Here is a 23,407-nt window from a genome sequence, read left to right as displayed (position 1 = left end):
AGGTCAGGCTGCCCCAAGATGGGCCACTTTGGCATAAAGATTATTTTGATCTGAGGGGCTTGAGGTGGCAGGGGGGTGGGAGGTTGGGGTACCAGATGGTGGGTATTATACAGGGCATGGATTGCATGGAACACTGGGTATGGTGAAAAAATAATGAATACTGTTTTTCTGAAAATAAATAAATTAATTTTAAAAAATGTAATCAAAAGGAGATGCAGGAAAAGCTCTCTAGGTCCCCACAAATGGCCTAAATTTACATTGGAAAGCAGAGCCTGTACCAGGAAGAGAACTTTTTTTTTTTTTTTTTAAAGATTCCATTTATGGGCTCCTGGGTGGCTCAGCCATTGCACATCTGCCTTCAGCTCAGGTCACTGGGATCAAGCCCAGCATCAGGCTCCTTGCTCAGTGGGAAGCCTGCATCTCCCTCTCCCACTCTCTCTGCTTGTGTTCCCTTTCTCATTGTATCTCACTGTCAAATAAATAAAATCAATCTTTTTTTTTAAAGATTTTATTTATTTGTTTGACAGACAGAGATCACAAGCAGGCAGAGAGGCAGGCAGAGAGAGAAGAAGCAGGCTCCCCACTGAGCAGAGAGCCCGATGCAGGGCTCCATCCCAGTACCCCAGGATCATGACCTGAGCCAAAGGCAGAGGCCTTAACCCACTGAGCCATCCAGGCACCCCCAAATCAATCTTTTTTTAAAAAATTAAAATTTCATTTATCTATAGAGCAAGAGCACGAGTGAGAGAGAGTGCACAAGTAGGGGGAGGGGCAGAGAGAGAAGGAGGCTCCCCGCCAGCGGGAAGCCCTTTGCGGTTGATCCTGGGACTCCTAGATCTGACCTGAGCTGAAGGCAGAGGCCCAACCAACTGACCCACCCAAGTGCCCCAGGAAGAATGCTATTAACAAAGACTCCCCTTTATGTAAGGAACTTAACTGCATAACAGAAAAACCTTGCTTTTCTAAACATCTCCCTTCACCTTCCTGCTAATGGCCTTCTCTTTGTATCCTCAGACCACTCCTGAGTTCACATAAGCTTCATGTTGCCTCGCTGTCTTTGGAATTTCCAGGTCTGTAGATTTACTACACATACGTCTGTTAAATTTGGTTTTCTCCTGGCAATCTGTCTCATGACAATTTGATTCTAAGTCCACTTAGAAGGACCATAAGGCAAAGGTAGGTCTTCTACCCCAACAATGGATAGAGCAATGGGTAGATAGAAAAGGCGGTATTAAAGTGAACACAGCAAAATGCCAATTGTAGAATCTAGGTGTCAAGGATATGGACATTTGTGTACAATTCTATCAATTTCTTTACTTGTTTAAAACAAGTAGATCTTGAGGAAGCTTCCTCTAGTCAAAGTCTTGTGTCTTTTTCTGCTTCTGAGACACAGGTCCATGAGAACAAAGCAATGAGAACTGTGGTAAGAAATACTGAGGGTGGCAGTGCCTTATTTCATCTAGGCAACAAATTCATGGCAAGGCTCAGCCTCATCTATCTTAGAATGAGAATGCAGAATTGAGATAGTTGTTACAAGGAAGGCATTAATACAGTTTTATTTGAATTGAAAAAAAAGACTTTTTAAAACAAAATAAGTCTCATTTGACCTTTTTTTTTATGATGAAGAGGACTGACTTCCAGTTAGATTATATAGTGGGCATTTTCTGTAAATTGAATAAACTCTGATCAGTGACATCAAAATCTTTTGATGAAAAAATATTTAAAGCTCAAGAAGAAACAGAAATATTCATTTTAAAATACTAAATTGGCAAATATTCATTCAAATTAATATTTTAATTTTTCCAACACTTTCTGAGTATATCAGGTTAAATAAGTTACACTCAATGAAAAGGTAAAGAGGTACAGTTACTAGTCATCTAAAAAGCCTTTTTGGTATAGTTCCTAAGAAGGTGAGAAATTGAATAACTCTAGTGAATGAGTAACAAATCCTTTCACAAGTCACATGGTTTCCAATCCTTTGCTTTCAACAAATTTGAAGGAAAATCTAATCAAGTAGCCAGACAAGAGATCATAAAAAGACATTTCTGATAGATCATTATGTGATTTTTGGCAAACAACTCAGAAAGAGCTCAAAAATTAAATTACAATGCTATTACAATACTATTATATTTTCAGATGCTTACATGTTTGAACAATTTTCTCAGTGCACCATAAAAACAAAAACAGAATTGAAACTGAACTCTCATTCTAGCAACAGGTTGTATTCATCCACCCATATATGTACACTGGAAGGAACAAAAAAAGTCCATCTCATTCAAGGGTGCATTTCCAATAAAATTTGACTTTTATGTTTTCCATTAATTTATCAAAATGTATAAAAAATTTATGTTTTGAGCAATTTTATACCAATAATAACAGTTACAAATAACTCAATCCAGAGAAATTTTTTAATAGCTAAAAATGTTTATAGGACATTTGCTAAAAAATTGTTTTATATTCACATTTTTGTGCAAAGAAATATGATGGAGTGATAGGGCGCCTGGGTGGTTCAATGGGTTGGACCTCTGCCTTCAGCCCAGGTCATGATCTTGGGGTCCTAGGATTGAGCCCCGCATCGGGCTCTCTGCTCAGCAGGGAACCTGCGTCGCCCTCTCTCTCTGCCTGCCTCTCGGCCTACTTATGATCTCTCTCTGTCAAATAAATAAATAAAATCTTTTTTTTAAAAAAAGAAATATGATAGAGTGATCAATAAAGTAAAAATTAAAGCATAAAAATAAAAATAAAAATCTAAGCATAAAAATATATCACCTAAGATAAAATTCTATGGGAGAAGTGGAAAGGAAAAATGAAATAAAGACAAAAATAGATAACAATTTTCTGGCCATTAAAGAAGATCTCATCCCTTTAACTTTCATATGGATGACGGGTATCAAACCACTATGGTACTTAGAATTCATTTAAAATAATGATAGATTTGGCTTTTATGTCACCATTTATAATATCTTAGAAATTACATCCTTTGTAAGTATCTTCTTTTTTTTAAGATTTTTTCTTTATTTATCTGACAGAGATCACAAGTAGGCAGAGAGGCAGGCAGAAAGAGAGGAGGAAGCAGGCTCCCTGCAGAGCAGAGAGCCTGATGTGGGGCTCGATCCCAGGACCCTGGGATCATGACCTGAGCCAAAGGCAGAGGCTTAACCCACTGAGCCACCCAGGTGCCCCCATCCTTTGTAAGTATCTTAACTTAAAATGAAAACATTTTTATGTCACATTAACATGTAAAACTGAATCCATAATTTTTCAAAATTCTTTGAGGGATATGAGAGCAAACAGCATGAAAACCACTGGTCTAAAAATCATTTCCTATCCTATGATGAAATTATACTCTCTTGTATTTTAGTTTTTAAACATTATATATATTTTTTAAATTTTTTTTTATTTTCAGCATAACAGTATTCATTATTTTTGCACCACACCCAGTGCTCCATGCAATCCGTGCCCTCTATAATACCCACCACCTGGTACCCCGACCTCCAACCCACCCGCCACTTCAAAACCCTCAGATTGTTTTTCAGAGTCCATTTGAGAGAGAAAGCAGGAGCAAGGAAGAGGAGCCAAGGGAGAAGCAGGCAAGGAACCTGACAACAATGTGGGGCTTGATCCAGGACCCTGGGATCGTGACCTGAGCTGAAGATACACGCTTAACTGACTGAGCCACCCAGGTACCCTCTCTTGAATTTTCTTTAAAAATGTCAAAGTTTTGGGGCACCTGGGTGACTTGGTTAACCATCAGACTTGGTTTGGGATCACATCATGATCTTCTCATCAGAGCTCTTCTCTGTCCCTCCCTCCACTTGAGCATTCCCTCTATCTCTTTCTCCCGATTAAAAAAATAATAATAACAGTAAAATTTGAAAAAATGTCAAAGTTCTGCCTTTCACATTTCTGTCTCTAATCAGGCTGGAGTTGATTTCCCTAAAACATAGCCCAGATAGACACAGCACCAGAATCAGCTGGAGCCTGTGGCGAAGCTTTACATTTCCACCAAACATGGCTTAGCTTTACTGACTTCGAATCACAGGAGTGGGGAGTATCCAAAAATTAGTACTGTCAAAAAGCTGTTCAAGTGGTGGCACCTGGGTGGCCCAGTTGTTAAATGTCTGCCTTCAGCTCAGGTCATGATCCCAGGGTCCTGGAATTGAAGCCTGCATCAGGCTCTACTTCTGGCTTACCTCTCTCGCTGTGTCTGTTAAAAAAAAAAAAAAATCGGTGTTCAAGTGATTCTGGCTCACCCTCAGGTTTGGGAACCACTGACTTACATGATAAAGGCCAAATGATATAATGTGCCCTGCAAGGTGTTAGAGACTGGACTGCATTCTCCCCAAAATTCATGTTGAAGTCCTAACCCCCAGTACTTCAGAATGTGACTGCATTTGGAGATAAGGCTTTTGAAGCGGCAATTAAGTTTAAAAACGAGGTGATTAGGGTGTGCCCTAATCCAATATGACAGATGTCTTCATTGAGAAGAGATTAGGAGGCAGACACACCAAGAGGGAAGACACAGAGAGAAGACGGCCATCTGCAAGCCTAGAGGACAGACCTCAGATGTTGAACCTGCCAACACCTTGAACTCAGACTTTAAGCCTCTAAGACTGTGAGAAAATAAAATTTCTGTTGTGTAAGCCACATGGTCTGTGGTATTTTGCTATGGCAGCTCGAGGAGACTAATATACAAGGATTTTATCTGGGCCCTAACTACCAGAGCCACAGCTCTCTTGTCAGGTTCCATGCATCCCCGCCATCACCACCCACCCACACCTCTGGCTTGCTAGTTTTGAGACCTTGGGCAACCTAACCTCTCTTTCAGTTTTCTTACCTATGAAATGGGGAAAATAATATCACGTTCCAGGAGCTGCACGATGATTAAATGTGATCATCTAACTGATGATCTGAACACAATGTGAACATAAAAATACTCAATACATGTTAGCGGCTACACTCTGGCCATTCTCCACTAACTGCCATTCTCCAGCTACATGTTGTTTTGTTCCACCTCCTTGAGTCAGCACGTCTGCTGACTGTCTTAGAATGCCCTTCTCCCACCTCCTCAGCTAGCTAAATCTTGGTTGTCCTTCAAGACTGAAGTCCGTGTAGAGCCAGCTCTGATTCACTCTTCTCCTCCCTCCCACGCTTCTAGAGCTCTCCTCTGGATTCCCACAGCACTCTGTGCTTGCCTCTACCAAGTGAGATGCCATCGCAGGGGTTTAGGTGGAGGAGTGACCTGATCTGGCTTGAGCACCTACCATATGGCAGGCACCATTTTGGGTTCCGAGTCAAGATGAGAATAAAAAAAACAGTTAACTTACAGGGTTACTGAGAGGATTATGAGAGACTTAAGACAGTGCCTAGCATATGGTAAACTCTCAGTAAGTGCTAACAATTAGTATCTATCTATATTCAGGACACTTACTCACATCTGTTGACATCTGTGGCCTTTGGTTCAGTCTTCCTCCCTAAACACAAATCCTACTGTCATCCTGAGTGATGACACCTCCAACATGCTAGCGCCTCTCCTGGACCTCAACTCCTGTAACTATAACCTTCACCCTACTCCAGACACACCATGACAATATCCTGACCTTGACACTGTTGTTGGACTTTTGCAGACTAAAAACATTGTGTACAGGGGCGCCTGGGTTGCTCAGTGACTTAGGCCTCTGCCTTCAGCTCAGGTCATGATGTCAGGGTCCTGGGATCAAGCCCCACATCAGGCTCTTTGCTCAGTGGGGAGCCTGCTTCCTCCTCTCTCTCTGCCTGCCTCTCTGCTTACTTGTGATCTCTGTCTGTCAAATAAATAAATAAAATCTTTAAAAAAACTATTAAAATAAAAACATTGTGTACAACCATAGGAATAGATTAGAAACCTGGGCAGAATTTTCCATTAGCTTAACTTGAGAGTGAGCTCTTTGGTCCCTACTCCAAACAAGCAAAAGGTCTCTTCTGTATGACTGAGTCCTGGAAGATAAAAGCAAAGGAAAAAAAGAGAGGGCTGGCTGGAGATGCTAGTTTTGTGGGCACGAGATAAGGGCAGGCATCTTTGTGACTGCTCAAAGAGAGGAAATTACAGTAGCCATCTTTCTGGCAGCAAGGAGGGAGGGAGAGTTAGCAATCAAGACACCTGAGCAGAAGTCAGGAGACTGAGGGGCAGTGCTGCTGACACTGTTCAGCATGAATGACCTTCACGGAGTCTATTCTCTGGTGATGAGTCAAGAGTAATCCTATGCAGGTGTGTACTCCTTCCTGCCAGAAGGTACATAGCTCTGAGGCCAATGCCTGAAAGTCAGGGCTCACCCCACCTTCCTTCACTGTAAACAATTCTGCTCTCTATTTATTTGGACTTTCACTTAAAACTGCATTTCCAAAAAGCACTATAATGCTAAACTTTGGCTGTTCTTCCCAGCAGATAACTACATATGTTATTTTCCACAGAATCCAGCTGCCATTGAGGTGTGATGATCACCCTCTAGATTCTTCTCTACTTACCTAGATCTCATCACTTTTAGCCTCTAAGGATGTATCCTTTTTCCCATTCAAGGTTAATGCTACTACTCATTCTTGATTCTATCTCTTTCTCATTTCTGCTGCATCTTTATGCTATCTATTTCCCTTTTGCCATTAAATTGCTGCTTGGAGTATCTGGCAATGGTCTAACACTGGCAATTCAGATGGTCCAAGCTAATATACCTTTGTACTTTTCCTCTCTAAATATTCCTTCTCCTCGACCAAAAACAATTACAACAAAACATCCTTGTACAGACATGAATAACCCCTCCAAAGATTGTATTTTTCTAACTTCATACCTCCTGTGACCCTTCATATAAAACCTAAACACCATGCCTCAGCTATGTCTGCCTTTGCTGTTCACATCTCCCAAATGACAAATCACCTAACAAATATTTTCCAAGGGTCTGGCGTGTTTATAAAATTTTTAGTCACTCATTCAACAAATAACTTCTGAGTAGCTACACTGTGCCAGACACTATTCTAAGTACTTGGGCTAGATCAGTGAAGAAGAGAAAAATTCCTGTCCTCTTGGAGCTTAGAGTCTAGTAGGGGTTGGTAGGAGACATACAACAAATAAACACAATAAAGAAAATAATTGGAGTGCCTGGGTGGCTCTGTCAGTTAAATGTCTGCCATCAGCTCAGGTTCATGATCTCCAGGTCCTGGGACAGGGCCCCACTTAGGGCTCCCTGTTCAGCAGGAAGTCTGCTTCTCCCTATCCCTCTGCCCCTCCCCACCACTCATTTTTTCTCTCTCTCTCAAATAAATAACTAAAATATTAAAAAAAATAACCATACAGTACGTTCCAAAGTGATAGATGCCATGGGGGGGGAGGGGAAGTAGAGCAGGGGAGATTGAGAATGCTATGAGAGAAGTTGTAATTTTAGATATGGTGGTCATGGTAGACCTTATTGAGAAGGTGACAATTTTCTTTTTTGAGAGGGTGCCAATTAAGCAAAGACTTGAAGGACAAGCCATGGAAAAATCTGGAGGAAGTGTTCCATACAGAGTGAATAGCAAGTGCAAAGGCCCTGAGGCAGGAAAGCTAAAGAAATCAGGGAAAGACTAGGAGATGAAGACATAAAGGGACAAAGGACCCTGACTGTGTAGAGCCTTTGTATTAGTAATTTATTGTTGAATAACAAATTGCCTAAAATTTAGCTATTTAAGGGGTACCTGACTGGCTTAGTCAGTGGAAGACAGGACAGTTGATCTCGAGGTCATGAGTTTGAGCCACATTAGGCATGGAGATTATGGAAAAAAATAAAAACAAGTGAAATTTAGCTATTTAAAACAGCAATACACAGGAATTATGAGTGGTTTGGCTGGTGGTTTTGGCTTTGGGTTTCAAGAAGTTGCAGTCATCAGAAGTCTGGGCCTCAAGAATCCACTTCCAAGGTGGCTCACTCATGTGGTTGACAAGTTGGTGTCTGTTGGTGGTGGGGGAGGAGTAGAGGTGAAGAAGGGGAGGACTCAGGTTTTTCCCATGTGGGCCTCTCTACATGCTGTTTGAGAATCCTTATGACATAACAGCTGGCTTCCCACAGAGCAACAAATCCAAGACAGAGTGAGGCAGAGACCACAATGCTTTTTATGACCTAGGCTTTTAAATCATCTGCCATCACTTCCACAGTATTCTATTAGTTTACACAGGTCAGCCCTACTTCTCTGTAGAAGACAACTAGCCAAGGGCATGAAGAGCAAGAGGTAAAGATCAGTAGAGATCATCTTGGTGGCTGGCTACAATAGTCTTTGTAGGCCATTATACATCTGTGGCTTTTACCCTGAGTAAAATGGAGAGCCACTGAGGGCTTTGAGCTGATAAATGAAAATGACAATGAGCTGACTTACTAGCATAGCTCTGGCTGCTGTGTGAATAGACTGGAGAGGAGCAAGGATGTAAGCTGCAAGACAAGCGAGGAAGCTAAAGTGCAAGAGACAGACAGACCAGGGTCATAATGGTGTCAATGTGAATTGGTGGGATTCTGGATATATTTTGAAAATTGAGATGGATAGGATTTGCTGATGAATTGGATGTGGGATAGAAGAGTGGGGGGTGGATTAAAGATGACTCCAAGAGCTTTGGAGGAATTACAAAAATGAGTTAGACATAGATCTTACCATAAATGAACTTCAGGTATAGATGAGATAAGACATGTACACAAATAGGTATATTACATCACAGAAAGCACTGCGTTCCATAACAAGGGCACAAATTCAAGTGCCAAGTGAGATAAAAATTTCTCAAGGTACTCAATGTCACTGATATGTATACTTAATAATGGTTAAAATGGTAAATTTTACGTTATATACTTTTTCTTAAGTCATTTCTATGCCCAACATGGGGCTGGAATTCACAACCCACGATCAAGGGTCACATGCTCCACTGACTGAGCCAACCAGATGCCCCTATGTTATACACATTTAATTAAAACTTTGAGGGGCGCCTGGGTGGCTCAGTGGGTTAGGCCGCTGCCTTCGGCTCAGGTCATGATCTCAGAGTCCTCGGATCGAGTCCCGCATCGGGCTCTCTGCTCAGCAGGGAGCCTGCTTCCCTCTCTCTCTCTCTGCCTGCCTCTCTGACTACTTGTGATTTCTCTCTGTCAAATAAATAAATAAAATCTTTAAAAAAAAAAAAAACTTTGAAAAGGTGCTAACAAAACCAAAAACAAAAATTCAAGTGCCAAGAGAGTTCAGAATAGGAAGAAGAGATGACCCTCAGCTAAAGGAATCAGAGGCTTTGAGTAAGGGCAGTCTTTCTACCCTTGAGCCATTTCAGTAAATGAATGGAAGGCAGAAAAGCTGGAGGTGGGCAGGGGCACAGTTCATAGCTCTATTTTGTTAGAAGATAGTGTGCACTAAAACTACAGTCGATGACTGATGACAGCGTTCTGTGACTGTCTCAAGTGACCTCAAGGAAGAATCAAAAACAGAAAGAACTGGAAAACCAATTAAGCAGAGACATGCAAGCAATATTTTTAAACAGATATGATAAAAACATAAAGTCTTAAGATGACCTAAGGGTCTTTCTTGTGTCTGTGTGGAAATCAATAAAGCTTATTTTCTTTTAAGCCTTAATTTTTACAACCGTAACAAATTATACCTTTTGATGTGCAAGTATTTGGACAGCTGCTTGCAAGCAGGCATACCCTTTTCCCCTTTTGTATATATAATCCCCGGTAGCTAATGAGCTTTGGAGCAGTTCTTCAGAGCCATCTGAAAGACTGTTTTCCCAGGCTATAGTCCCCAGTAAGAAAATGAATAAAGCATTTGCTAACCTACTTTGAGGATGGTTTTCTTTCACTTGACAGTAGGGTGTCCAGGGGAGTGAACATAGAGCTAAGGTGTTTTAACATTATCTGGGAAGTAGTGTTGAAGGGTTTAACTTACATGGCCTTGTACAGGCTGTAATGCTGGGGACCAGTCCTAGGGATAGAGAGGCCAGTCCAGGAGACCAGGTAGTGGTCAGACACACCTGTAATCAGAAGATCTAGGTTTGAATCAGTGTTCCAGCTCCCACACCTACTCACAGTGTGACTTTGGGCAAGCCACCTAAATTCTCTAAACCTCAATGTCTTCCTCTGTAAAATGGAAATGATGGTAGTTACATATTTCATAAGATTGCTCTGAGAATTAAGTGAGATAAGTATTTGATTGCAATTAGTATTACCACAGTAAGTCAGATGTGAGATTCTCAGAGCTATGACAGTAAAAGAGGATCGGAGAGGGTAATATTTAGCAAAAGCCTAACAACCAAAGAGTCTTTCCGCTCCTCCCTCCAAGTTCCCTTTTCAAGAAGAGCAACATCATTTGAGGATGGAGGTGATACTTATAATCTTCCTCTTTAAATGAGAGAAGCAGACTCCCCATGGAGCTGGGAGTCCGACGCGGGACTCGTTCCTGGGACTCCAGGATCATGACCTGAGCCGAAGGCAGTCGTCCAACCAACTGAGCCACCCAGGCGTCCCTCTTCCTCTTTCATTTTAAATGAAACACTCATTCAGAACCTCTCATGTCACTATGCCAGCATATAAGGGAGCTCCCAAGTTTGTGACACAAAATTCATTTGTCTGTTTGACAATCTTACAGCACAGCATACCTGAAATAAATCCAGGATATGCTCAGCATTTTATGTACCAGATTTCCAGTTTTCCCTGCCTTCTGCTTTCATCCTACTCATTTTCCCTTTATCTCTCAATCCCCTTGCTGTCCGAAATGAAAATCTCTTTCCTTTTATCCTTCCCAACTAGGCTACAGACCATATTCTAATCCCAGTTCCCTCATTTATTAGTTGCATGGTAGTGGAGGGGCTTATCCTTTCTAGGCCTCAATTTCCTCTGTAAAATGGGATTAATAAGAGAGTGCCTATCTTACAGAGTTGTCAAAATTACAACAAAGAACACGTTATATGCCTACCACATTGCCTGGTCTACAGTGAGAACGCAACTTGTTCGCTCTTTTCATTCGTAATTTTATCTCTAGTCCCCGACTGGTCAACACGAGTCCAGCAGGTAAAAGCCGTGGGAAAAAAACACCTCAAGGGCAAAGAGGAAACGCTTGAGCGGGGGGGCGGGGACTGCGAAGTACACACTGCGCAGGCGCATCCGCCAGGTCAGGCTGTGGCTTCCAGCTGTGGGGGGGGGAGTTGGGGGGGGGGGGCAAGGGCTTCAATTGTCCTGGCTGCCCCCTTCCGGCCCAGGGAAGTGGCGGGACCTTGGCTGCGCCCCGGGAGGGCTCAGCACTACTCAAGGACGCCAGGGCCCGAAGGGTAAGTTCGAAAATGGCGGAGGGGAAGAAGGAGGGGCCTTGCAGGGCGGGAGGCTGGCCCCCGGGCGGGGGCGGTAAAAAGGAGTGTGCGGGGGGGGGGCGTAGGGGGGTGTACCCGTGGCGAGGCCGGGGCCGTGAGCTTGAGCGACAGTGGCGGGTGTCTGTTTGAGGCCCTGCCATGGACTCGGGGTTCCTCCGGGCGATGGGCGGGCTGGTGGGTGCGCCTGCGGGAGACGAAGGGACTTCCGTTTCCTTCTAGGCTGGGGCCCGGCCGCAGAGCGGAGTTGGCATTTCCAGATTGGGGCTCGGGCCGCCCCTCCTCCAGGACCCTCCCCTCCGGACCGCGCAGGGCGCCGCGGGCGATCCGGGCTGGCTCTCCTAGCGCGGTGGGTACTGCCTGTACGGGCTTCCTCCTCCTCAACCCCCCCCCTCCCCGCGGGCCCCGCGCTGCGGGGGAGGGCGGGAAGGCCGCCCGTGTGCGGCGCGGGTGGCCCAGCAGCGGCTGCTCGCCCAGGTTCCTGGGAGCGCCGAAGGAAGGCGTGGGTGGGTGGGTGGCTTCAGGTGGCCGGGTGCCTTCTTAAACCCTGTCACCCCTACGGTAAATGCAGTCAAAGAACTTTTTTTTTTAAAATGATCAAAGAGCCCCCCCCCCATCTGATGCGTGTGGCAGGTATTGAGCTGGGTGGAGTGTGCCTGGCAAGGGCTTGTGAAGCAGAAAGAATAGGAGCCAAAGAGCTTCCGGAAGAGGAAATTAGCTAGTAATTCTTTCCAATCTTTGCTGCCCTAGTCACCTCCCGAGCATATTCTGTGAGTAAAACAAAATTCAGTCTTTCAGTTTCATTATTTTAACTCCATAATACACTTGTTTTTGGGAGGAGGGGGTTGGTTATTGCTGAAACTAAGCGTTTCAGCAACAGCCCCCTCCACCTCCAAAAAAAAAATGTCAATCAAAGCTTTGTGAAAACCTATCCGATTTTAATAATCTACTACTTTGCTTTCAAGTATAATTATGTCCCTAGGTTTGTCACACCATACCTTGATAGTCAGTGACGCATAGAAATGTACTCTTGTAAGACTGGAGGTTGCTATGGTGTATCTTTCTTCCCTTTTTTTACTTCGGGATTTCTTAAAACCAGTTCAAAAGAACACAGTTACAGACGGCCATCTTAGAACTATAACATTTTAGAGTTGGAAGGGATCTTAGTTGAATCGTCTTAATTTTACAAAAGCGGAAACTGAGGTACAGGAAGATTTCATGGCTTGCCTGAGGCTACTCAATTTAAGATTAGAACCCAGCTTGTCTGGCTCCTTGCTCACCGCTCTTTCAGAGCAACTGCTGCACATGCCTCCAAGCAATTCACTGCACACTTCGGAAGCGTATACCGCTTCGTACCATACAGCTGTGCTAAAACTTTCAATGTATTGCACGTGTTTATGAAGCCAGTGCATGAGATACTTTCCCCATCATTCAAGAAGTGGCAACAGTAGGTTAAGATTTATACACACATGCACATATGCATATTTGAATATACTTAGATAATTTCTTGACGTATACACAAGAAAAACGTGGACAGTGGCTACTTAATGGAGGGATGGAACGTTTTTTAATTTGCTCTTCACATGTGGCCTAATGTACTGTTTGGAATTTCTTTCTTTTTTTTTTTAAGATTTTATTTATTTATTTGACAGATCTCAAGTAGGCAGAGAGGCAGGCTCCCTGCTGAGCTGAAGGCAGAGGCTTTAACCCACTGAGCCACCCAGGCGCCCCTGTTTGGAATTTCTTAACATAAGTATTGATTTTACAATTAGGAACAATTTTTAAAATTCACACACCTCTATGTATATCAATATAAGTATTTATCTGTGCTATGTAAAGACATACATATATATGCATTTATGTATCAGTGGTCTATATTGTAAGATCCAGTATGGTTCCTGTCAGCCTACCTGGCAGAGCAGGCCTGATTAACAGATGCTCACATTTCTTGTGTTCTCTTGTTGTCCCTAATATAAGATGGTAAAAAGAATATGTTACTACTAATCTTTATATATTCTTAGAAAATATGCTGACTTTTCCTTATCAAGTAATATAGCAAACTATAACATTCAAGATACCCAGTTTGATGCAGTGAAAAAATATGAATGTAGAATCTTTGTGGATAAGAATCATTTTTTAAAAATTGAGATTGGAAGGGTCTCTAGTGATCAGTACTTCAACTCTTTTCTTTTTATGAATAGATTAACTGGGACTCAAAAGAGTTGAAAAAGTAACTTGCCCAAGATTATATATCTATTAGAAGAGCTTGGACTAAGGTCTGGGTCCTAGTCCAGTACCCCTTGTGCTACCTTTGTAACTTTATTGCTTTGTAGTCCATTCAGAGACTCCCAGCTAGGCAGAAAAAGAAATGCTGGCTAAAGGTTAGGCCCATTTCAGTAGATAAGAATTACTGTAATTAACATGCCAGTTAATTTGTATAGTGCTTGAAATATTTTACTAACCTAAATATACCCCTTACATTTGGTTATAAACATTAATTTGTTTGATAAATTCTTTGTTTCTCTTGTAAACACTTACCCCAGTATGAAATGATACTGTCACTGGTTATTTTTGTTCTAATATTTAAAAGTCTGGTAGTTAGTGCTAATGTGAGGGGGGGAAAGTTACACTTTATAAAGTAAACATTTATTGATCACCTACTGTATGCCAGGGATTTTACTGTGTGGTGTAGGGTTCGAAAGACCAGATGTGGCAAAATAGATGTCCTTGTTCTCTTGAGGCTGGGAGATTATCAGGAGCTGTCAGTTCTCAAACTTTATCTCTGTGTTCTAATCTGGTAATAGTATTATAAAATGTAATCTGTACCACTATTTAAGGTCATCGTGAGTAGATTTGAGGAGACAAAAACAGTAGTGGTAAAAGAAATTGATGTTGAATACTCTTTTTTTTTTAACTTAAGGCAAAAAAGGTATTTATTGCTAACAAAATTTAAAAGTTCCAGGCTTCCAGCTCTTCATCAGTTCTTCCTGTGCAATTCCCGGTGAACATTTTACTATTTTCATGTCGTGGAGGTCATGTGGTACTGTGAGAAGAGCCCTGGATTTGATGCCTGGGTTGTCTTGGCTTTGTTTCCATTTAGCTGTGAGATTGTGAGCAAGTCACTAAACCCCTCAGTGCCTACATATTTCTATTTTCTTAACATTTTATGAGTTAAATATCCCATTTAAAACATAGAATATTTTGAATATTTTAAATTTTAAGATAAATATGTTTATTATGGAAAATTTATGAAATTGAGAATAGTATAAAGAGAAGAAGCAAAATCCTGTTCTTTTATGCTTGCTTTTACTGTTTTGGCTCATATTGTATGTCCATTGCGGTAATCCTTTTTTCTTACTCAGCATTCTTTATTGAAGATTTCCTGTGTCATGAAAAGTCTTTTAAAATGTAGTTTTTATTTATTCTCCATATTCTTCTTTTCTTTTAAGATTGATTTATTTGAAACAGAGAAAGCACAAGCAGGGGGAGGGACAGAGGGAGAGAGAAAGACAAGCAGACTCCCTGCTGAGTGATGACCTGTTGTGGGGAGGGGACTCAGTCCCAGGACCCCTGAGATCATGACCGGAGCTGAAGTCAGACGCTTAACCTACTAAGCCACCAAGGCACCCTGGGAGAGAGAGTCTTAAGCAAACTCCACACTGAGCTAGGGGCCTGATGTGGGGCCCGATTGCAGATCACAGCTTGATCAGAAACCAAGAGCTGGATGCTTAACAATTGTGCCACCCAGGTGCCCCATATCCTACATCTTACTCTATGCTTTGCCTTCATTTTATAAAGTAACAGGTTTGGGCTAGTTGACTCCAAAGATTGAAAATCCATTATAATAGGTTTTTGTTTTAAATTGATTATCTCAGATTTTACCAAAGGAAAAAAAATCCCAAATAACAATTCAAAATCTTTTTGGAATAAATACCTCAAATAAAATGAAAAGAAATTAAGAATAAGGTGGAGATAGAAACCTTAATAATTTGTGATTATTCTTTCATTTTTTTCTGCCTTTATGATTTGAATACTTTATTTTTTAAAAATTTCACATGCTAAGTACTTGAACTTTAATTTGTTGAAGATGTGATGATATCTGTGTCACTACTGTGTTAAAAGCTGGCCTGTTTTATCTTGTAGGGTGGGTATAGAATAAGTTGAAGAGGGAAAAACTGGGTTTCTGGGATTATCATAGTACAGAGGAGAGAAAATTTGTGGAAGTTCAGAAGGGTTCAGTAACTTGCTTAAAGTCCAAATAGCTATTATGTTGCAGGGGTAGGATTGGAATCCAGATTTCTCCGATTCTGGTAGCCATGCTTTTCTTCCATTGCATGTTATACTTTAGAAGATCTCTTAGACACATATTTTGATGGTGTTGCTTTGATCAAAATTGACTAAGTATCTTTGAATGAATTGAGGAACTGAAGTGAGAAATGCTGAGATAGCACTTAAGATGGTTTCAGCTTGAGACAACCCAACTAACACACCCTGAGCACCTTCTGCTTTGAGCCAAATTCTTTTTTTTTTTAAGATTTTATTTATTTATTTGTCAGACAGAGATCACAAGTAGGCAGAGAGACAGGCGGGGGGTGGGGTGGGGGAGCAGGCTCCCTGCCAAGCAGAGAGCCGATGCGGGGCTCGATCCCAGGACTCTGGGATCATGACCTGAGCTGAAGGCACAGGCTTTAACCCACTGAGCCATCCAGGCGCCCCTGAGCCAAATTCTTACATCACTGTATTAAGTGACTGGCATGTAGTAAGTATGTGCCTGGCAAAAAATGGTTGACTGAAGGGCGCCTGAGTGGTGCAGTTGGTTGAGCATTCAACTCTTAGTTTTGGTGCAGGTCAAGATCTCAGGGTTGTGGGATCGAGCCCCACATTGGGCTTCACACTTGGCGTGGAGTCTGCTTAAGTTTCTGTCTCCCTTGGAGATGCGTTTCTTTTGTTTGTATTTTTATAAGCCTAACACTGTAGCTCTCCCAGCGAGAAGTGAATAAATCTAGGATGTCTGCCTTTCATTTCAGTGCTGAAAGAAGGAAAGCATAATTCTTGTCAAGTTAAAGGAAGAGTTTTATCAGGTATAGGTCAACACTAAGACCTCAAGCTAAAAAATACTGCTTAAGCGTTTGAAAGATGCTTACTGGGTGCTTTTTGATTTGTTTGTTTTGATGTTGGGTTTTAAAAATTAGCTTATGAGGCACCTGGGGGTCTCAGTCATTAAACCTTTGCCTTCAGCTCAGGTCATGATATCAGGATCCTCGGATCAAGGCCCACATCAGGCTCCATGCTCCGCGGGAAGCCTGCTTCTCCCTCTCCCACTCCCCATGCTTGTGTTCCCTCTCTCACTGTGTCTCTCTCTGTCAAATAAATAAAATCTTTTTTAAAAATTAGCTTATTGCTGATTGATCTCTTTTGAAGTCAGAAATATCTGAATTCTTTTCTTTGTCTTGTTAGTTTAAATACACCATTAAAAAAAAAAAGTTCTCACTCTCCCTTTGCCTCCTCCCATCTCTCTCTCAGATAAATAAATCTTAAAAATTGTTGACTGAGGTGCAGCTGGGTGGCTCAGCTGGTTGGGTGTACTTTTGGATCAGGTCTTGATTCCTGGCATTGGGCCTTGGGTTGGGCTCCCCACTCAGTGGGGAGTCTGCTTCTCCCTCTCCTACTGCTTCTCCCCTGGCTTGTGTGCTCTCTCTCTCAAATAAAGAAGTGGAGTCTTTAAAAAAAATGTTGACTGAATGCCTTTGCTTGTTATAATGTATTAGATAAAAAAGGAAAAACTGAAACTTCTAAGGCCTTCCAGAGAAAAAAAGGACTTTCTGTGCTCTGAGAAATTAACCAAAGCGGCTGTTGATTAGTTACTATATCTACCAAAAGAATTTGAGGCCAGACTTACAAGTTATATGTTTTATGTGCTCTGATTATACTTAATATTAGATTGTCCTTTGTGTGGTAAAAGCATATTTTATGTAATTTTGTAGGACTTGGCATGGACTTTTATTATTTTTAATTCTGGTATTGTTGTAGTTTTGCTATGTGATACATTTTACAACTTGATTTTGGTATGGTTGATCCCCAATCTTAGTTAAGGATACATGTGATTCACTTATCATGATCTGCTTTTTTTTTAAATTTTTTTTAAGATTTCATTTGTTTGAGACAGACTGGGAACACGAGTGGGGAGGAGGGGCAGAGGCAGCAGTAGGGGGAGGAGAAGCAGACTCCCCACTGAGCAGGGAGCCTGTGGGGCTTGATCTGAGGACCCCAAGATCATGACTTGAGCCACCTAGGTGTCCCCATAATCTGCTTTTTTTTTTAAAGATTTTATTTATTTATTTGACAGAGATCACAAGTAGGTAGAGAGAGAGGGGGAAGCACGTTCCCTGCTGAGCAGAGAGCCCGATGTGGGGCTCGATCCCTGGACCCTGAGACAATGACCTGAGCCAAAGGCAGAGGCTTAACCCACTGAGTCACCCAGGCGCCCTGCCATGATCTGCTTTTATAATGTATTTTGAAGAATACAGGTCATGGTGAAACTGAGGTTTACCTGTACAGACTGGAAATAGCTTGAACTCAGATGATCAGGCAGAGGTTGAACTGAGTGAGTTAAGGCTGATTTCCTTAACTGGGGAAAGTTGTATTCCCTGGAATCTATAAATTCTTACATATGGTTTGAACTTTTATACATCTTGTGATAATTTTGTTGGCCTCACAATACAGGCCTCTCCTATATGTAATTACATTGCTATGTGCTTTACCTTTCAGTGGTTCCCGCTAATTTTTCAAGCCTTGAAAGGGCCAGGAACTGACATTTTCTGCTGCCTCACCAAACTAACCCTTCTGCCAGTAATTCTTAGAGTAATTTCTTTAGACCCATATTGCTCATAATCACCAGGTTTGTCTTTTGACTGTCATTTACTGTATGATCTTTGATGAGTAACTATCAGAAAACCACAGTTTCCCTATATTTCAAATGGGGGCTGTGATATATTGCTTAGTTTAAATTAGATACCACATATGAAAACCTTCTAATTGTAATTCACATACGTATTTAGTTATTATCAGAGGTGACGTGGTGAAAAAAGAGAGGATGGGCCGTGGACTCACACAAGCTCTGTGTTGAGTTTTTGACCTTCTGTTAAATAGGGTGACATTTTTCAGTTTCAATTCAGCATGTTATAGTAGTTTTATGTGTAGCTAACATGATTGTATAGAGGGAAATGAAAGTGAGTTTGTAGATAGTTTAGAACACGTGAGCACTCATTAACTATGTGGTACTGTTTTAATCTGACTGCTGTGGCAGTCTCCTTTACTTGGTGTCATTTTAATTCAAACCCAGACAGAAGACAAACCTGCATGCATATAGGCAGCAGAGTGACTTTCAGATAGAACTAAATATTTTTACTGGAGAAAAGGAAAAGATACTGGCTTTTACCAAGAGCTTGTTTCAGCACTTGGCTTGAGATCTCAACATGATCATGGAAGAGTACTTAATTCTGAGAAATATCTAGGGTAGGTATTGCCTGTTCACCAAATCATCTATTAAAGAACCTCAGCATGGCACGTGTGGAACCATCTGATTTTTTTAAGTCCTGCATTCTAATCATTCTGTCAGGATAAGTTATCTGGGTAAGTATCAAACAGAGTAAGTTCCACTTCTTTGCCACCAATCAGTTCTATGGCCTCAGTCAAATCATTTAACTTCCTTATGCTTCAAAATGAAAGAGTGATTTCTGTTATCCTGTCAACACAAGTACAGTCAGCTCTGGTGAACAAGTTTTGCTTGTGGGTGTCTGAAAATTATGATGATTTTGGTTTATAATGTACTTGATTCTGAACTTCCCTTTTGTAAAAACTAGGGGAATTTTTTTGGGAAAGATTACAGGCAACTCTTGTTCTTACCAGGTCCCAAATTAATTGATGATTTTTATAACGCAGTGAATGAGTAGTTCAGAACTCCTGCTATAGACATCACTCAAACATTTGCAACAAAGTCCTTTCATTTTCTTTTTTTTCTTCTTTTCTTTTTTTTACTAACATATAATATATTATTTGTTTCAGGGGTACAGGCCTGTGATTAGTCCCTCCCATTTTCAACTCAAGTTAACAATAAGTAGCAATTAGGTAATACCTGTATTTCTCAGTCTTCACTGCTGGTGATTTACTGCCACCAAGCAGGGCACCAGATGACATTTGTTCATGGCCAACCACTGTAGATATGACCTGATTACCGCTTTTACCTCTGGGAGTTGACCTGTATATCTCTCTTTTCTTCTTGAGCCTGATGATTGACAGTGTTGACATCAGTTTACAATTTCTTCTTTCTCATTGGTGTGGCTTGGAGTTAGTAACCTAACAGTAATATTACAAAGTAGCAAGCTGGCAAAAATTCTCACCAAAGGCAAAAAGATACGAACCAAGAATATATCCTTCCCTCTCCTTGTTATGAGAATGATCTTTTGTGAATGAAATGCCCAAACCTTGCAATACCAGGCCCTGCTTTTGATAGTTTACCAGGCTTATGTGTTTACAGATGAAGGAAGCATGGTCACCTGGCATATAGCCAAGTAACACCCCCCAGTCGGCTGAGTAGGATTATATAAGGGACCTGACTAAGAGCCCAACTGCATTTTTTCTTTTGATTAGAATATAATCCATTTACTGTATAAAATTTAGAAAATTAAGCACAAAGAAGAAAATAAAAATCAATAATCCCACTGGCCAGAGATAACCACAGTAGAATTCTGATGTATAATTTAGCCTGTCTTTATATATCTGTATTTTTTTTATAATTAGGATTATACTGCACAGTATTTTGTAATCAGCTTTTTTTTATCACTTAAGACAACAGGGTGAACATATGTCTGTGTCCTTTAATATTCTTCTACAACCTCAGTTTTTAATGAATGCCTAGTATCCACATTACTGAAGTGTTGTCCTCATTTGTTGGATTTTGAATTTTTTTGTTTATCAATAGCACTGTATTGAATATCCTTATATATTTTTTATTTTAAAAAATCCTTGATGTTTTCCTTAAAGTTGATGCTTTCAACTAGAATAGGTGGCTCAGAAGATAATTACATATTTAAGATTTTAGAACATATTGCTACCTTACTCTAGAAAGGTGTACTAATTTTTTTAAAACTTTTAATTCTAGTGTAGTTAACATAAAGTTATATTTATTTCAAATGTATAATAATGATTCAACAATTTCATATATTATTTGGTGCTCATCAAGATAAGTAAGTGTACTCTTTTTTTAAAAAAAAGACATTTATTTATTTGAGAGTGGAGAGAGGAGTGGAGAGAGGAGGCAAGGCAGGGGGCAGAGGGAGAGGGAGAAGCAGACTCTCCTCTTAGCAGGGAGCCTGACATGGAGCTTGATCACAGGACCCCAGGATCATGACCTGAGGAGAAGGCAGGTGCTTAACCAACTGAGCCACCCAACTGCCCCAACATACATGTACTCTTAATCCCCTTTACTTCTTTGACCCATTTCCACCACCACAAAAAGTATACCAATTTTTATTTTTCTTTAAAGATTTTATTTATTTGACAGAGAGAGATCACAAGTAGGCAGAGAGGCTGGCAGAGGCGGGGGGGGGGGGTGGGGAGCAGGCTCCCCACTGAGCAGAGAGCCTGATGCGGGGCTTGATCCCAAGACCCTGAGACCATGACCTGAGCTGAAGGCAGAGGCTTAACCCACTGAGCTAACAAGAGTGCCTGTTAATCACGTACCTTTCCCACTGTTATATTTTTATTGTTGGCAGTGATGGCCATCACTGTCCTGCCAAACAGGACAAAAATGGTGGTATCTTTTAAAATGTTTATTTCCGGGGGAAAAAAGTTCATTTCCAGGGTGCCTGGGTGGCTTAGTATATTCATAGATCATCTCTGGAGGAATACACAAATTGGTAAGGATTACTGCTACTGGGAATGTGTTGGGGGATTATTTTTATACTTTTCTAGGTTCCTTTGGCTGGTAAACTGATACAGGACAGATTAATAGGAAAAAAATTTTGATTACATACATATGGGAGCCCCATAAGAACATGAGATCTACAGGCAGTCAGAGTTGAGATTTATATGCCATCCTAAGCTAGGGAGCAAAGGGGGTAGGGGTCTGAGACTTCAAAGGGGAGAAAGTTTATAGGACCATGGGAAGAACAAATGTTTGATAAACGTTTCCCCGGCCATACGTAGACCATGAAACACAGGAATTTGATCTCCAGGTCCTACAGAGCTTCCCCCAGTTTACCACACCTAGCTCGTATTCTTTGCAGTTATCTATGGTGATAGTTCTCTTCCTGGACCAGGCCCTCTATCTAAATTCCTTTGGGCAGTTGAGGAGGAGGTAAAAGCATTTCCTGAATCTTTGGAGCTTGACTCACTTCCGGTTAAAGTAGTCCACAGGCCCCAGGCCCCTGGCTGGCTGGGTTGGTAGGGTATGCAACTTCTGATCTCTGGGTCTTGAGTTCAAGCCCCACATTGAGGGTAGAGTTTACTTAGAAAAATAAGGGGCGCCTGACTGGCTGATTGAGAAGAGCATCCAACTTGATCTCGGGGTTGTGAGTTGGAGCTTCCAGTTGGGTGTAGAAATTATAATGAGTAATAATAGTAATAAATATTTTAAAAGTAATCCTCATACCAAAGCTGGACACTTTGGGAAGGCTTCTTTTGATACCCTTTAGTCCAGCCTTTGAAGCTTGCCCATAAAGTTTCACAACCCAGAAGTTGAGTTGGTATATTGCTCCATCTCACTGAACTGGTCTCTTAATCCTGAGAATAGTCAGTTCAGTTAAATAATTGTGTCTCATTTCAGAAGATGGTGATGCACTTGAGCTCCCAAAGTTAGGGCTGTGATGCAAACAGTCTGGTATTTAATAAGAGAAATTTCTGTGAAAACGAAACAGAAAGGTTAATAGAGCAGATGAAAGTTTCAGTTTCTGAGTTGTTTTTTTAGACAGAGAGAGATATAGTGAGAGAGGAAACACAAGCAGGGGGAGTGGGAGAGGAAGAAGCAGGCTTCCCACTGAGCAGGGAGCCCAATGTGGGGCTCCATCGCCGGAACCTGGCATCACAACCTGAGCTGAATGCAGTCGCCTAAGGACTGAGCCACCCAGGTACCCGCCTAGTTTCTGAGTTCTGAAGGCAGCCTGGTGAGAGGATTTCTAGATGGTCAGTTTGAAGAAGCTTCAGATAGAGTGCAGGCAGACAGTGGCATTCTCAAAGATTTTCCTGAATGTCTCTGGTGATCTTTCTGAGTGGTCCACATAGCAATAGGCATGAAGACTGTATGTGAGCTGTTGTGATGTCTCTGAAGTTGTCCGGCTTTAGCTCACATGGCTTTGGAAAAGGAGCAGTTTTAGTTCTCTGATTCCAACTCAGGAGGTTGGGGTAAATTTAGAAATGTTAGTTTGGAGAGTTGTAGCCAAATATTGGAGGAAACTTCTGGATTCAGAATCCAATCCAGTTTATAGGTAGAACTCAAAGACAATAGCACTAGCACTTGAGAGTTTTTAAAAAAGATTTATTTATTTAGAGAGAACGTAAGTGAGGAAAGGGGCAGAGGGAGAGTATCTCCAAGCAGACTTCCTGCTAAGCCCAGAGCCCAGCGTGGGGCTCAGTCCCACAACCCATGAGATGAAGTCCCACAACCTGAGCTGAAACCAAAAATTAGACACTTAACTAACTGAGCCACCCAGGCAACCCCCACTTTTTTTTAAGAGGCTTCATGTGGAATCAAATGTGGGACTTGAGCTCACAACCCTGAGATCAAAACCTGGACTAAAATCAAGAGTCAAATGCTTAACCTGACTGAGCCACCCAGGTGCCCCAGTAGAACTAGAATTTGATATTCATAATGGTGTATTACTGAAACATAATTTTTCTCTGTCAGATTCCCCCCCCCCATTTTTATCAAAGTTAGTCACATACCTGTCTATTCGCAAATTCAGTCTAGTTTCAATAAACTTGGCTTATTTACATAAGTGTAACAAGAGTGTTGATTTGTCATATAGGCTCTTTTAATCTGCTTTGTTGGAACTTTTCATAAGAAATCTGATTGGAGGGGCG

At 41.4% G+C, this 23,407-nt stretch overlaps 2 protein-coding genes across 6 annotated transcripts in view; one reads left to right on the top strand and one right to left on the bottom strand.

Moving 5' to 3' along the window:
• LOC106006760 overlaps positions 1-12,741 on the bottom strand; it is a 69,586-nt gene extending 56,845 nt beyond the window's left edge. The window contains exons 1-3 of the mRNA XM_045068282.1: positions 12,537-12,741; positions 11,408-11,865; positions 9,916-10,000 (exon numbers count right to left, since the gene is read on the bottom strand). Coding sequence (XP_044924217.1) covers positions 9,916-10,000; positions 11,408-11,865; positions 12,537-12,741 — 748 coding nt within the window. The remainder of the gene's footprint in view (positions 1-9,915; positions 10,001-11,407; positions 11,866-12,536) is intronic.
• The window catches only part of LOC101671154 (X-linked inhibitor of apoptosis), a 59,689-nt gene continuing 47,834 nt past the window's right edge, over positions 11,553-23,407 (top strand). For 2 of the 5 annotated variants that reach the window (XR_006603035.1, XM_004762028.3), the window contains exon 1: positions 11,553-11,678. The gene's annotated coding sequence lies outside the window, so the exon portion shown is untranslated. Of the gene's footprint in view, positions 11,679-22,435; positions 22,456-23,407 lie in introns of those variants that run through there. The other 3 variants (XM_013061229.2, XM_004762030.3, XM_045068341.1) reach the window with 3 other exon arrangements.

Source organism: Mustela putorius, unplaced genomic scaffold (genome assembly GCF_011764305.1).
Source record: "Mustela putorius furo isolate JIRA1106 unplaced genomic scaffold, ASM1176430v1.1 tig00003901_pilon_pilon_pilon, whole genome shotgun sequence".
Classification (NCBI taxonomy): domain Eukaryota; kingdom Metazoa; phylum Chordata; class Mammalia; order Carnivora; family Mustelidae; genus Mustela; species Mustela putorius.
Note: the sequence above shows the minus strand (reverse complement) of the source record. Positions and strands in the feature narration are given on the sequence as shown.